The sequence below is a fragment of the Euleptes europaea genome, chromosome 4, assembly GCF_029931775.1.
Source record: "Euleptes europaea isolate rEulEur1 chromosome 4, rEulEur1.hap1, whole genome shotgun sequence".
Lineage (NCBI taxonomy): Eukaryota > Metazoa > Chordata > Lepidosauria > Squamata > Sphaerodactylidae > Euleptes > Euleptes europaea.
Genome location: NC_079315.1, coordinates 9,696,739 through 9,709,369, shown reverse-complemented (window position 1 = coordinate 9,709,369; position 12,631 = coordinate 9,696,739). Strand labels below are relative to the sequence as shown.

General features: G+C 47.9%; 1 protein-coding gene across 1 annotated transcript in view; it reads right to left on the bottom strand.

Moving 5' to 3' along the window:
- Nucleotides 1–1,036: 1,036 nt before the first annotated feature.
- WARS2 (tryptophanyl tRNA synthetase 2, mitochondrial) overlaps nucleotides 1,037–12,631 on the bottom strand; it is a 38,129-nt gene continuing 26,534 nt past the window's right edge. The window contains exons 5-8 of the mRNA XM_056848399.1: nucleotides 8,502–8,582; nucleotides 6,807–6,892; nucleotides 3,860–3,978; nucleotides 1,037–1,492 (exon numbers count right to left, since the gene is read on the bottom strand). Of these exons, the coding sequence (XP_056704377.1) occupies nucleotides 1,044–1,492; nucleotides 3,860–3,978; nucleotides 6,807–6,892; nucleotides 8,502–8,582 (735 nt within the window). The 3' untranslated portion in view covers nucleotides 1,037–1,043. The remainder of the gene's footprint in view (nucleotides 1,493–3,859; nucleotides 3,979–6,806; nucleotides 6,893–8,501; nucleotides 8,583–12,631) is intronic.

The window sequence follows — 12,631 nt, the reverse complement described above, 5'->3', positions numbered from 1 at the left end:
GCCACTTTGAGACTCCTTAAAGGTAGGGCGCTTTCACACATGCTGAATAATGCACTTTAGCGATTGTTTGAAAGTGGATTTTGCCACCTCACACAGTAAAATCCATCTGCAAAGTGCATTGGAAGGGGATTGAAAGTGCATTATTTGGCATGTGTGAAAGCGCCCGTAGAGAAAATTTCGGCATAAAAATTAACTCTTCTTTTAAATTACTTCTCAGGGATCCAGTCAAGGATGCCCCCACATGAATTCCTGTTTGGGCCCACGGCAGTAGGGGACCCCATAGGGGTCTGCGCCAGCGAAGCCCAATCCAGCCAATGGAATAAAATATACCCTCAAAGGAATCCTGACAATTTATTTCTAACATCTTGCGTCGCTGCCGCTGGGGTGTTGTGTGCATTCCAGCGTTAACCTTTTAAAAAACCACTTCAAGGTGGAACGGCCTCTCTCACCCCCTGCAAGAATAGAGGGCCATACTAACTGAACCTCGCAGTGGGGTTTGAAGTATCATTCTGCCAAGTTTTGCAAAGAGGCTGGCCAAACCCCCCTCGCAGGAAAAGTTCCAAAACATTTCCACGCACGCAGTTTTGTGAGCGTGGCTGCCGAACCCAGGTACCGCCGCCAAACAGCCGCTGCCAATGAATGAATGTCCCTTTTAAGGTCTGGATGAAGCAGACGCAAGCCAGGCTCTCTCCTGCCTGTTCCTTCCCCCCGGCCCTGGTGGGAGTCCTCCCCTCCTTCACTGAGCTGCAAGCCAGGGTTGTCCTACAGCATGAGGAGGGGGGAGAAGACAAAAGAAGGGCCTGTGGAGAAAAGGGGAGAGGGAAGCTGAGGCTACTTCACCCTCCCACACACACAGACACGCCTGGTTGCGGCCTGGAAACATTACATGTGAGGATCTGAGTGCGAAAGAGGACATTCAGTCAGACAGCTCTTCTGATTCCCCACTTTTACAAAGGGGACTTCCTGGAAGATTGTGGGGTCAAGATGACCCCGGTCCACTAAAAAGAATACCCGAGAAGGTCCTGGCTGCTTTCCCCTTGGGATTAATGAAACCCCACTAGCTTTTTGACTTCCCGATATACTGGAGCCGCGAGACTTTTGGCCTTTTCTGCTCCGGTCCGTAAAACCTGCTCCAGGTAAGCCCCGTCTTCTCTTAGTCTCTCAAACTCGCCCCTGATCGGCGCAAGTTTTGCAATGACCGCCTCTGCCACTACGGCCTTGTAACGGGCAGTCTCCAGGCCGACGCTCTGACGCACCACCTCCTCCACGCCGAGCCCTGTGACGGCAGAGTGGATGGTTACGAGATTGGAGACGCCGGGGCGGTGGTCCGGCTCGTAGGTCACCTCGGACGTGAAGTCTGTTACGGCCTTGCGGAATTTCAGCAGGATCTCTTCGGGGCTGTCGGTTATGCCCACTGTGGCTAACTTCTGAGGGTCGGACTTTGACATCTTGGAGGAGGGGTCGCGGAGGGACCTTACCTTTTTCATCGCAGCTGAAAAAACAAGGAAGGGAAAAGGAAGTTAAAGGAGGACGGCTGGTGTAGACAAAAACCAGCACGCCGCTGGCTTCCAGTCTCCCCAGGGGCCCTCTGGAAGCCCACTGTCCCAGCCACCAGCAACAAGAGGATATCAATTTCATACACATGCTTTCATACACATCAGATAATGCACTTTCAATGCTCTTGAGCAATTGTTTGAAAGTGGATTTTCCTAACAATGGCTGCCTTCACACATGTCAGATAATGCACTTTCAATGCCCTCGAGCAATTGTTTGAAAGTGGATTTTCCTCACAATGGCTGCTTTCGCACACATCGGATAATGTGCTTTAGCAATCGTTTGAAAGTGGATTTTCCTACATTGCAAATGATTGCTAAAGTGCATTGAAAGGGCATTATCCAACATGTGTGAAAGCAGCCATTGTCTCTCACACACCTAATGTAAAAGTTAATGTACATGCCAGGAGCACACTCACCAGTGCTAGGGACTTATTACTCCCACCACTACATGCAAACATGGTTTTCCCCCCATGCACCTTTAACCATTGCCCTCCCACCTGCACTGCTGAATACACACCTCCCGCAGCCTTCAGCCTTTCTCCAGAGGCCCCAGGGGCAATTCTCTCTCTCCCCCCCCCTCCAACATTACCTGCAAAGACCACAGCCTTCCTCTTTCTTTCATTCTCTAGGGCCCAGAGCTGGGGCAAGGCTCTCTCTGGGGCAAGGGGTCCTGCTGACCAGCCGCAGAACCTGGCGTGCCGGCCCAGTTTTAAACCCTAAAAGCTCGCCTCTTACGGAGTGCTCGGAACAGACCAAGCTGACCTCTGCCTTCCAGGTGGCCTTGCCTGACCCCCTTGTCGAAAACACATTCTCAGCTGCCCCCATCCTTGCTCCCTTGAGAAAGTTTGTGTCATCATCCAGCAAACAACGGCCGAAACATTGCTCTAAAATCTTTCCCAAACCTTTAGGTCAGCCTTCAGGCCACACTTTCGGCAAGGAGCCAAGTTCTAAATAACTCTTTTGGATATCATCAGGCGTCAAAGGAACACTTTCCCCATCTGCAGAATTATGTGGCTTCGATGGTGGGTCTTTGTTATAACCTTGAACGGGCCTTACAAATATTTGTAGAGAAGTACATTGCAGGACACCGTGTTCTTGAGAGCTACAAACACTGCCCAAAAGTCTCGAGGAAAGCAGAAATTGAGAATAATAATACTGACACCAAAGATGGGGGCTTTCCGATGACAAAAGAGGAGCCACAAAGCCCTGCATTTTCTCTCTCCACTGTATAACCTCAATATTTCTTTTAATGGTCTACAGCAGGGGTGTCAAACTAATTTGTTATGAGGGCCGGATATGACATAAATGTCACTTTGTTGGGCCGGGGCATTTGTACCGTTCAAATTTAACGCCAGGTACTGGAGATACAAACTTTACAGAAGACAGGCATAGCCAATTAATGATATTATTTTTTGCTTTATTTTTAACTTGAACATAGGAAGCTGCCTTATGCTGAATCAGACCCTGGGTCCATCAAAATCAGCATTGTCTACTCAGACCGGCAGCAGCTCTCCAGGGTCTGAGGTAGAAATATTTTACATCACCTATTTGCCTTGTCCCTTTAACTGGAGATGCCGAGGATTGAACCTGGGACCCTCTGCGTGCCAAGCAGATGCTCTACCACTGAGCAACGGCCCCGCCCCAAAAAGACTGTCATTACAATAAAAACCTGTTTAACACAATAACACTCTTAACAGTATTTTCTTTTATTTAACAGTTTTTTTTAATCATTGGCACTTTGGGACTGGGGGTGGGGGGTGGGCTAGCCAGCCCAGATTAGGAACGGTGTGTGTGTGTGTGTGGCTGCGTCAGCTGGCTCACGGGCCAGAAGAGCCCTCAAGGGGCTGAATGCAGCCCCCGGGGCAGTATGTTTGACACCCCTGGTCTATAGTATGGTTTTATTTTAATAAGGATTGGGGGGGGGGTTGGATCTTCAATTCTGTTTCATTGACCCCCTCCTCTGTTGCAGACCTTACACTTTGTCCCCACACTGACCTGCGGGATCCCAATTTCAGGGGGCACAGAGGGATTCCACACGAGGGTGAGAAGATACGTCCATCTGGTACGACTCTGCTCGGACTCTCGGGCATCCAAGCCCAATGTTTTACCTTAGGAGCTACTTTGCAGCCAGACTCTTGAAAGTGGCATCTGTTTAAATAGAGAAGTAAAACTTCCCCTCCGCTCATTTGACGTTGATATCTCTTTTCCCCTCCCCCTCTTCTTTGAAGAGATCTATTTTGCTTGACATGTAGGCTTTTCTTTTTTTCTCTTGTTTTTAAACCGGGGTTGCACCAGCTACTCACTCAAAATGGCTTTGGGGACTGGGAAAAATTCTCCGTATTTCCTGTTGAAGCGACGGGCGAGATCCTGGGTCAGCTCCAAGTGGAGGACTTGATCTTCTCCAACCGGGACATGCGTTGACCTTTCAACAACACACACACACACACACACACACGAGAAATCATAAACATTCTTGCACTGACTGGTACTGCCCCTCCTCATTAAGGGACCAAATGCAATGACCTCTAAGCTCCCTCTCCCCCCTACACACACAGCATTTGCAAAAAATAAGCTGCTGAGGACAATGAACATTTGTGCCAGCTCACCCAAAAGCAGGCAACCAGATTTACCGAGAGTTTAACAGCCATGCATAGAGTACCCTGCCCTGAATCGAATGGCCCGGGTTGGCCCAATCTTGTCAGATCTCAGAAGCTGGTTAGTACTTGGATGGGCGGCCACTTAAGGAAGTCCAGGGTTCCTACACAGAGGCAGGCAATGACGAACTGCCTCTATCTGTGCCCTGACCTGGATGGCCCAGGCTAGCCTGATCTCTTCAGATCTCAGAAGCTAAGCAGGGTTGGCCCTGGTTAGTACTCGGATGGGAGGCCACCAAAGAAGTCCAGGGTTGCTACACAGAGGCAGATCACCAAGGAAGTCCAGAATTGCTATGCAGAGGCAGGCAATGTTAAACCACCATTGTTTGTCTCTGCCCTGACCTGGATGCCCCCCCACCCCCCAGGCTAGCCTGATCTTGTCAGATCTCAGAAGCTAAGCAGGGTCGGCCCTGGTTAGTACTTGGATGGGAGACAGCCAAGGACATCCAGGGTTGCTATGCAGATGTGGACAATAGCAAACCATCTCAGAATGTCTCTGCCCTGACCTGGATGACCTAGGCTAGCCTGCTCTTGTCAGATCTCAGAAGCTATAATAAGTATAATAATAGGGAGTATAGGTACCAAATACACTGAAGATAACTAACAAAATAGTAGTACCTATAATGATAGACTGATTCTCTAAGCGAAGCCACAACCCTCAGTTTGCAAGACCTGAGCAAGGCTGTTAAAGATAGGACGTTGTGGAGGACACTGATTCGTAGGGTCGCCAAGAGTTGGAAGCGACTTAACGGCACTTAACACACACACAGTACCTATAATAAAACATATATGCATGTATATTCAAAACATAAATCACTGTTAGTTTATACAGTATATAGTTTTCCAATGTTTAACACAAGTATACACCATTCAAAAAAACAACTATTGACTTATACAGTATAAAGGTTTCCAATGTCTAGCACAGTTTGTTCATATCGATACGACGTTTAGAATTATTTAAATCTATCAAACATCTTTTTGTTATTGGTTCTTGTAGGTTATCCTGGCTGTGTAACCGTGGTCTTGGTATTTTCTTTCGTGACGTTTCGCCAGCAGCTGTGGCAGGCATCTTCAGAGGAGTAACACTGAAGGACAGTGTCTCTCAGTGTCAAGTGTGTAGGAAGAGTAATATATAGTCAGAAAGGGGTTGGGTTGAGCTGAATCATTGTCCTGCAAAAAGTATCAAAGGTAATGTGCTAATCATTGTCCTGTAAGTATCAAGATAATGTGCTAATGAGGGTGTGGTATGTTAATATGGAACCATTGTATCCTGAAGTGATCTGTTAATGAGTGAAATCCAAAGCTAATCTGCATGGCTATTGTTGATTGTAGTCTTTGTTAGTCTGGAGGTTTTCAGGACAGGAAGCCAAGCCTTATTCATTCTTAAACTCTCTTCTTTTCTGTTAAAGTTGTGCTGATGTTTATGAATTTCAATGGCTTCTCTGTGCAATCTGACAAAATAGTTGGTAGAATTGTCCAGTCTTTCAGTGTCTTGGAATAAGACCCTGTGTCCTGTTTGTGTCAGTCCATGTTCAGCCACTGCTGATTTCTCAGGTTGGCCAAGTCTGCAGTATCTTTCATGTACTTTTATCCTTGTTTGTATGCTGCGTTATTCCAATAATAGCCATGCAGATTAGCTTTGGATTTCACTCATTAACAGATCACTTCAGGATACAATGGTTCCATATTAACATACCACACCCTCATTAGCACATTATCTTGATACTTACAGGACAATGATTAGCACATTACCTTTGATACTTTTTGCAGGACAATGATTCAGCTCAACCCAACCCATTTCTGACTATATATTACTCTTCCTACACACCTGACACTGAGAGACACTGTCCTTCAGTGTTACTCCTCTGAAGATGCCTGCCACAGCTGCTGGCGAAACGTCATGAAAGAAAATACCAAGACCACGGTTACACAGCCAGGATAACCTACAAGAACCAATGAACTCTGACCGTGAAAGCCTTCAACAATATCTTTTTGTTAGTTATTAAGAATAATACAGACTATGCTGGAAAAGAAAATACAGCAATTTGAACTTCTGAACTCTGCCTTATGAATTAACTACCTGATGAACTTAGCAAATAAGATTTCAATTTCAAGCCGATAAGAGAATATATCATTTTGAATTTGTATACTATCTGGTTTTACCTTGTATTTTGCATTTTCTTTTGTATGCTTGTGTTAAACATTGGAAATCTATATACTGTCTAAACCAACAATGATTTACGTTTTGAATATATACGCATATCTATTTTATTGTGGATCTCAGAAGCTAAGCAGGGTCGGCCCTGGTTAGTACTTGGATGGGAGACCGCCAAGGAATTCCAGGGTTGCTACGCAGAGGCAGGCAATGGGAAACCACCTCTGCTCATCTCTTGCCTTGAAAGCCCTACCGGGTCACCCAAGTCGACAACCCATCACAGAGGGCGCGCCATTGCAGATCCCAGAGACAATCACATAATGACAAAGCTGCCGAAAAGCCACCCCTCCCCAGCCATGTCAGCTGACGACCCTTCTTTGCCGTCAGCAAGTCCACCGACCTCCAGTTGAGAGCAGAGGCCCAGAACACCCTGAACCTTACTTGTACAGAAGAATATCCGCCGCTTGAAGGATGGGGTAAGTGAAGAGACCAGCCGTTCCTTCGTTCATCTGGCTGGCATTCTTTACCTGTTTCCAAAGAGAAGAACGAGGAATGGGCCTCAGCATAGGGGTTTTGAGTGGGCTCAGGATTACACAAGAACATAAGAAAAGCCAGGCTGGATCAGACCAAGGCCCATCAAGTCCAGCAGTCTGTTCATACAGTGGTCAACCAGGTGCCTCTAGGAAGCCCACAAACAAGACGACTGCAGCAGCACCATCCTGCCAGTGTTCCACCGCACCCAAAATAATAGGCATGCTCCTCTGATACTGTACAGAATAGGTATGCATCATGACCAGTATCCATTCTAACTAGTAGCCATGAATACCCCTCTCCTCCATGAACATGTCCACTCCCCTCTTAAAGCCTTCCAAGGTGGCAGCCATCACCACATCCTGGGGCAAGGAGTTCCACAATTTAACTATTCTTTTGTCAAGCATGAGCACATGCGGCGTCGCATCCAGAGTTAGAAACACAACAAACAAAACTGGTCACGGTATGCCTCTAAGAGCAAGGAGGCCACTCGGCAAACCAACACCTCCGGTCAAGAGCCCCAAGTGGCTGCTTATGGCAGTGCAAGGAAGAGGGAGCCAGTGCCCCCACAATGGGTCGGCTTGCTGCCAGAACTGGGCGGGGCTATGGATCAATGGAAGAGCCTGAGCTTTGCATGCACAGCGTCCCAGGTTCAATCCCCAGCATCTCCATTTAAAACGACCAGGTAGCAGGTGATGTGAAAATGAACCAAAATGATCAGGGGGCTAGAGCAACTGCCCTATGAGAAGTGGTTAAAACGCTTAGGGCTGTTTAGTTTGGAAAGAAAGCAGTTAAGGGGAGACACAATAGAGGTCTATAAAATTATGCATGGTATGGAGAGAGTAGACAGCAGGGTAAAGCTTCTCTCCCTCTCTCATAATACCAGAACACGGGGTCATCTGCTGAAGCTGGAGGGTGAGAGATTCACAACAGATAAAAGGAAGTATTTCTTCACACAACACACAGTTAAATTGTGGAACTCCCTGCCCCAGGGATGAGGTGATGGCTGCCAACTTGGAAGGCTTGAAGAGGGGAGTGGACATGATCACGGAGGAGAGGCTATTCAAGGCTACTAGGAAAAATGAATACTAGTCATGGTGTATACCTATTCTCTCCAGGATCAGAGGAGCAGGCCCATTATATTAGGTGCTGTGGCACACAGGCAGGACGGTGCTGCTGCAGTCGACTGTCTTGTTTGGGGCTCTCCCTTAAGTGGTAGAGAAAGTCGGCATATAAAAACCAACACTTCTTATAAAATCTTTTTAAGGGAACCTCTGAGATGTGCGGTTTCAGAGAGTAGCCGTGTTGGTCTGCCATAAAACAGCTAGATTCAAGTCCAATATCACCTCAGAGACCAACAAGATTTTGGGGTATGCCCTTTTGAGACTCAAAGCTCCTTTCAAAGGCTTTGACTCTCGAAAGGTCACCCCCCAAATCTTGTAGACCTCTAGTGACCCACTGGTCTCTGAGATTCGTAGTTCCCAAGAGCTACCGGACGACTCCCCCCGGATACATGGAATGACCGACTCCACCGTATCTGAGCAAAACCCTGTTGAAACACGTCCTGTTTCGAGTTTAGCCAAGAAACGCTCCAGCAAACCATACCTTCCACTGTGGAAAGTGCTGCAGGCGTGGTATGCTCGTGAGGCACCCCAGAATCCATCCGAGCTCCGTGTGTTCAGGCACCTGAAACAAACCAGGTATGGAGTGAGCGGAGACGTGTTTTCTCGCAGCAGCATCTCCTCCCCACTTCCAAAGACGAACGAATACAAAGCCTTTATTGGCATTAGCAATACAGCAGTAGTGTCTGCATAGACATAAAACCCAATTTATTATCACCTCCATCAAATTTAAGAGCCTCTGTGGCGCAGAGTGGTAAACTGCAGTACTGCAGTCCAAGCTCTGCTCACGATCTGATTTCAATCCCGACAGAAGTCGGTTTCAGGTAGCCGGCTCAAGGTTGACTCACCCTTCCATCCTTCTGAGGTCGGTCAAATGAGGACCCAGCTTGCTGGGGGGGGGGGGAAGGGAAGACGACTGGGGGAGGCACTGGCAAACCACCCTGCAACCAAAGTCTGCCCAGGAAACGTCGGGATGTGACGTCACCCCATGGGTCAGGAATGACCCGGTGCTTGCACGGGGGACCTTTACCTTTTACCTTACCATAAAATTTAACCCTAAAACAGTTTTAAGTTGAGAGCCAGCGTGGCGTAGCAGTGGTTCGGAGCGGCAGAGGCTGATCTGGAGAACCGGGTTTGATTCCCCACCCCTCCACATGAAGCCAGCTGGGTGACCTTGGGTAAGTCACAGCTCTCTCAGCCCCACCTACCTCACAGAGTGTCTGTTGTGGGGAGGGGAAAGGAAGGTGATCGTAAGCCGGTTTGATTCTGCCTTAAGTGGTAGAGAAAGTCGGCATATAAAAACCAACTCTTCTTCTTCTAAGTGCAATAAGTAGTTTGCTCACTTCAGAGCTCTGCGATCGGCTCATGAATTACACAAACTTTCACTCGCTTTAGTTGCCCTTTGTAAGAATCTTGCCACCACATGCGTTCATAAGGAGGGCGGCCTTAATATTTACGGGCAACCATTCCCTGTCCGCAAATACTGGGTCTAGTAATTGGCGCCGACCTCTGACAGCTGAATAGGACACGGGAGACTGATTCAGTTTCACCTCCCCACGTAGACAAACCCTGTCTGCGTAGGGGACTTTACTAAATCTCCCACTTAGCATAGCAGATGGCAGCACTTCCAAAGACAAGGAACACCCACACATGTGATAACAGTTTCGTCCCCAACAACCAGAGGCGCAGTGGCCAGAGGCAGCGCAATTGCGCTACTTCCAAAGAACGTTCTCTCCCCCCCCCCCCCCGCACTGAAGCCGAAACCTTTCCCTTACTTCAAGCCCCGTGGAACTGCTCCATGGGGTTCCAGGGGGCTACGTGGCGTAAGTAAAAGTAAGGGCAAAGGGGGCGTTCCCAGGCCGAAAGGGCTTAGGAGGCTGCCTAAACGCGGCTCCTAGAATCATAGAGTCGGAAAGGACCACCAGGGCCATCTAGTCCAACTCCCTGCACAATGCAGGAAATTCACAACTACCTCCCCCCTACACCCCCAGTGACCCCCTACTCCATGCCCAGAAGATAGCCAAGGAGCCCCTGGACCGGCCCAGGAATGCCCCTGCAACGCCCCTAGGAGAACGGTGCACAGAGGTGCGTCATAGGGACGCTGGCGTGAGGCTGTGTGCGCCCCCCTCCCCCAACCACACATTTACAGCCTGTGGTCTTTCCAGCGTCCTTTGCTTTCTCCGTGTCTACAGTTTGATGCGTCTTTCAGTGGCGCCTATGGATCTAGTCGGAGAGAAGTAGCTGAAAGCCTTTGTTCAGCTGTGGACTGCCAACCGAGCAGCACCGTTGTCTTTTTTTTTAATCAAGAACTCCCACCGACTTTGGTGCTACTTACTTCCAAATAAACACACATGTGGCATCACTGCCTTCATTTTCTTCCTTTCCCCGCTTCCCATGGCAGCACAAAGACGCATCCTTGCCTTTTTGTTGTTGAGCATCTGATCCGTCTTAATTTCGGTCATTCTACAAATTAATCAGTCTTTTGGGGGAGGTAATTTTTTTTTTTTTTTTAAGAAGTCAGTTACTAATAACCTTAGCCCAGGTACATCCATGGCAGTTAAAAATACTTTATTTCTACTCAAGATACACCTAAAATGGAGGAGAAGGAGGAGGAGGAGAAGGAGGAGGAGGAGGAGGAGAGTTGTTTTTTATACGCCAACTTTCTCTACCACTTAAGGGAGACTCAAACTGGCTTACAATCTCCTTCCCTTCTCCTCCCCACAACAGACACTCTGTGAGGTAGGTGGGGCTGAGAGAGCTGTGACTAGCCCAAGGTCACCCAGCTGGCTTTATGTGTAGGAGTGGGGAAGCAAATCCAGTTCACCAGATGAACCTCCGCCACTCATGTGGAGGAGTGGGGAGTCAAATCCGGTTCTCCAGATCAGAGTCCACCGCTCCAAACCACCGCTCTTAACCACTACACCACGCTGGATGGAACCTGTCCCAGTACAAAACTTTATTTCCCCGAGGAATGAACATCCAGAGAAGGTTTTTGTTACATAGAACAAGAATGCTTCCAGGTGAAGAAAGGACTTATTTTAAGTCAAAACAGCCACGCGCCCATTCCATGTAGCTGTTTTGCTCCACGTGGCAGTGGTTTCAAAATCTGCCCCCAAACAGACCACTATCCAAACGAACAAATGTCTAGCAACTCGGCTCCAAAAGCATCATCCATTTCTCTCTCTCTCACTGAAGCATTCAGCATAGGCTCCCATGACAGAAAACACCCCCCTACCAACCATTCACATATGAAAGGGGAGGAAAGGGGAAGCATGCAGAAGAAAAACTTGAATAAACCAGGAAAGGAAGCCACGGTCACCCAATGAAAACAACTGAAATTTATTCCCCCCCCAACGCTGTTCACAAACCCGATGGCCATGCCAGCGAAGCAAGCTGTGTGCACTGGAAAGACATTCTGTTTTGATATCTGGTGCAAGATGAATCTCAATTTCCTAAAACATGGTCTCTGCCAAGGTATCAGGCATGCAGTTCAAGCAACCAAAGAAACTCTAAAACGCACTGCCCATCTTGCGATCGGCTGACTCGCATCCAGCCGCCGAGGGCACATTTCGAAAAAAATGGTCGCCGCCTAGCAAGCAGGCACCACACAAGGTCGAAAAGACCACAAAGTGCGCAGCCGTGTGCGTACAAAATGGCTGCTGAAAGGAAAACGGCATCTGGCGCGGAGCAGAGGACATCTCCACTTGCGACGGGACAGCGACGTGAAGGAAGAGCTAGAAAGTTGGGAAGCTGTGTGTAGGAAAGGGCTTGATAGAAAACATCACTGTGTACTTGCGTGAGGCTCCAGAAACCAACTCGATCGACGGAGACAAACGAGGGTCTCCGAAGCCCTGCTCTTCTCCCCTTCGATTTCGGGGAGGGCACAATTTGCTGCTCCACTCGAATCGGCAACCTACGTGGTTTCACACTTCCTTTATTACAAAAACGAGCCTAAGCCCTTTTCTTTTCTCTTTTTAGTTTAAATTTTCCAACACATTATAAAACATACAGCAAATAACACACAAACTACACAACACAACAGTTTTGCCTATCAATACAACTCTTGGACAAGTTACTATTTGTAAATAGCTAGATTGGGTTTATAATCCTTCTAACCTAAGACAAAAGTAATGACTACAGGAGAATTACACAACTTTAAGGTTGACAATGAGGAAATTAAAATTGTTGAAGACTTTCTATTCCTTGGCTCCATCATCAACCCAAAGGGAGACTGCAGCCAAGAAATCAGAAGGAGATGGAGACTGAGAAGGGCAGCCATGAAGGAGCTAGAAAAGATTCTGAAGTGTAAGGATGTGTCCCTGGCCACCGAGATCAAGTTAATTCATGCCATTGTATTCCCTATTACTATGTATGGGTGTGAAAGCTGGACAATGAAGAAAGCTGACAGGAAGAAAGTAGACTCCTTTGAAATGTGGTGTTGGAGGAGAGTGTTACGGATATCGTGGACTGCCAAAAAACCAAATCAGTGGGTTATAGATCAAATCAAGCCTGAACTGACCCTAGAACAGTGATGGCGAACCTTTTAGAGACCGAGTGCCCAAACTGCAACCAAAACCCCACTTATTTATCGCCGAGTGCCAATGCGGCAATGTA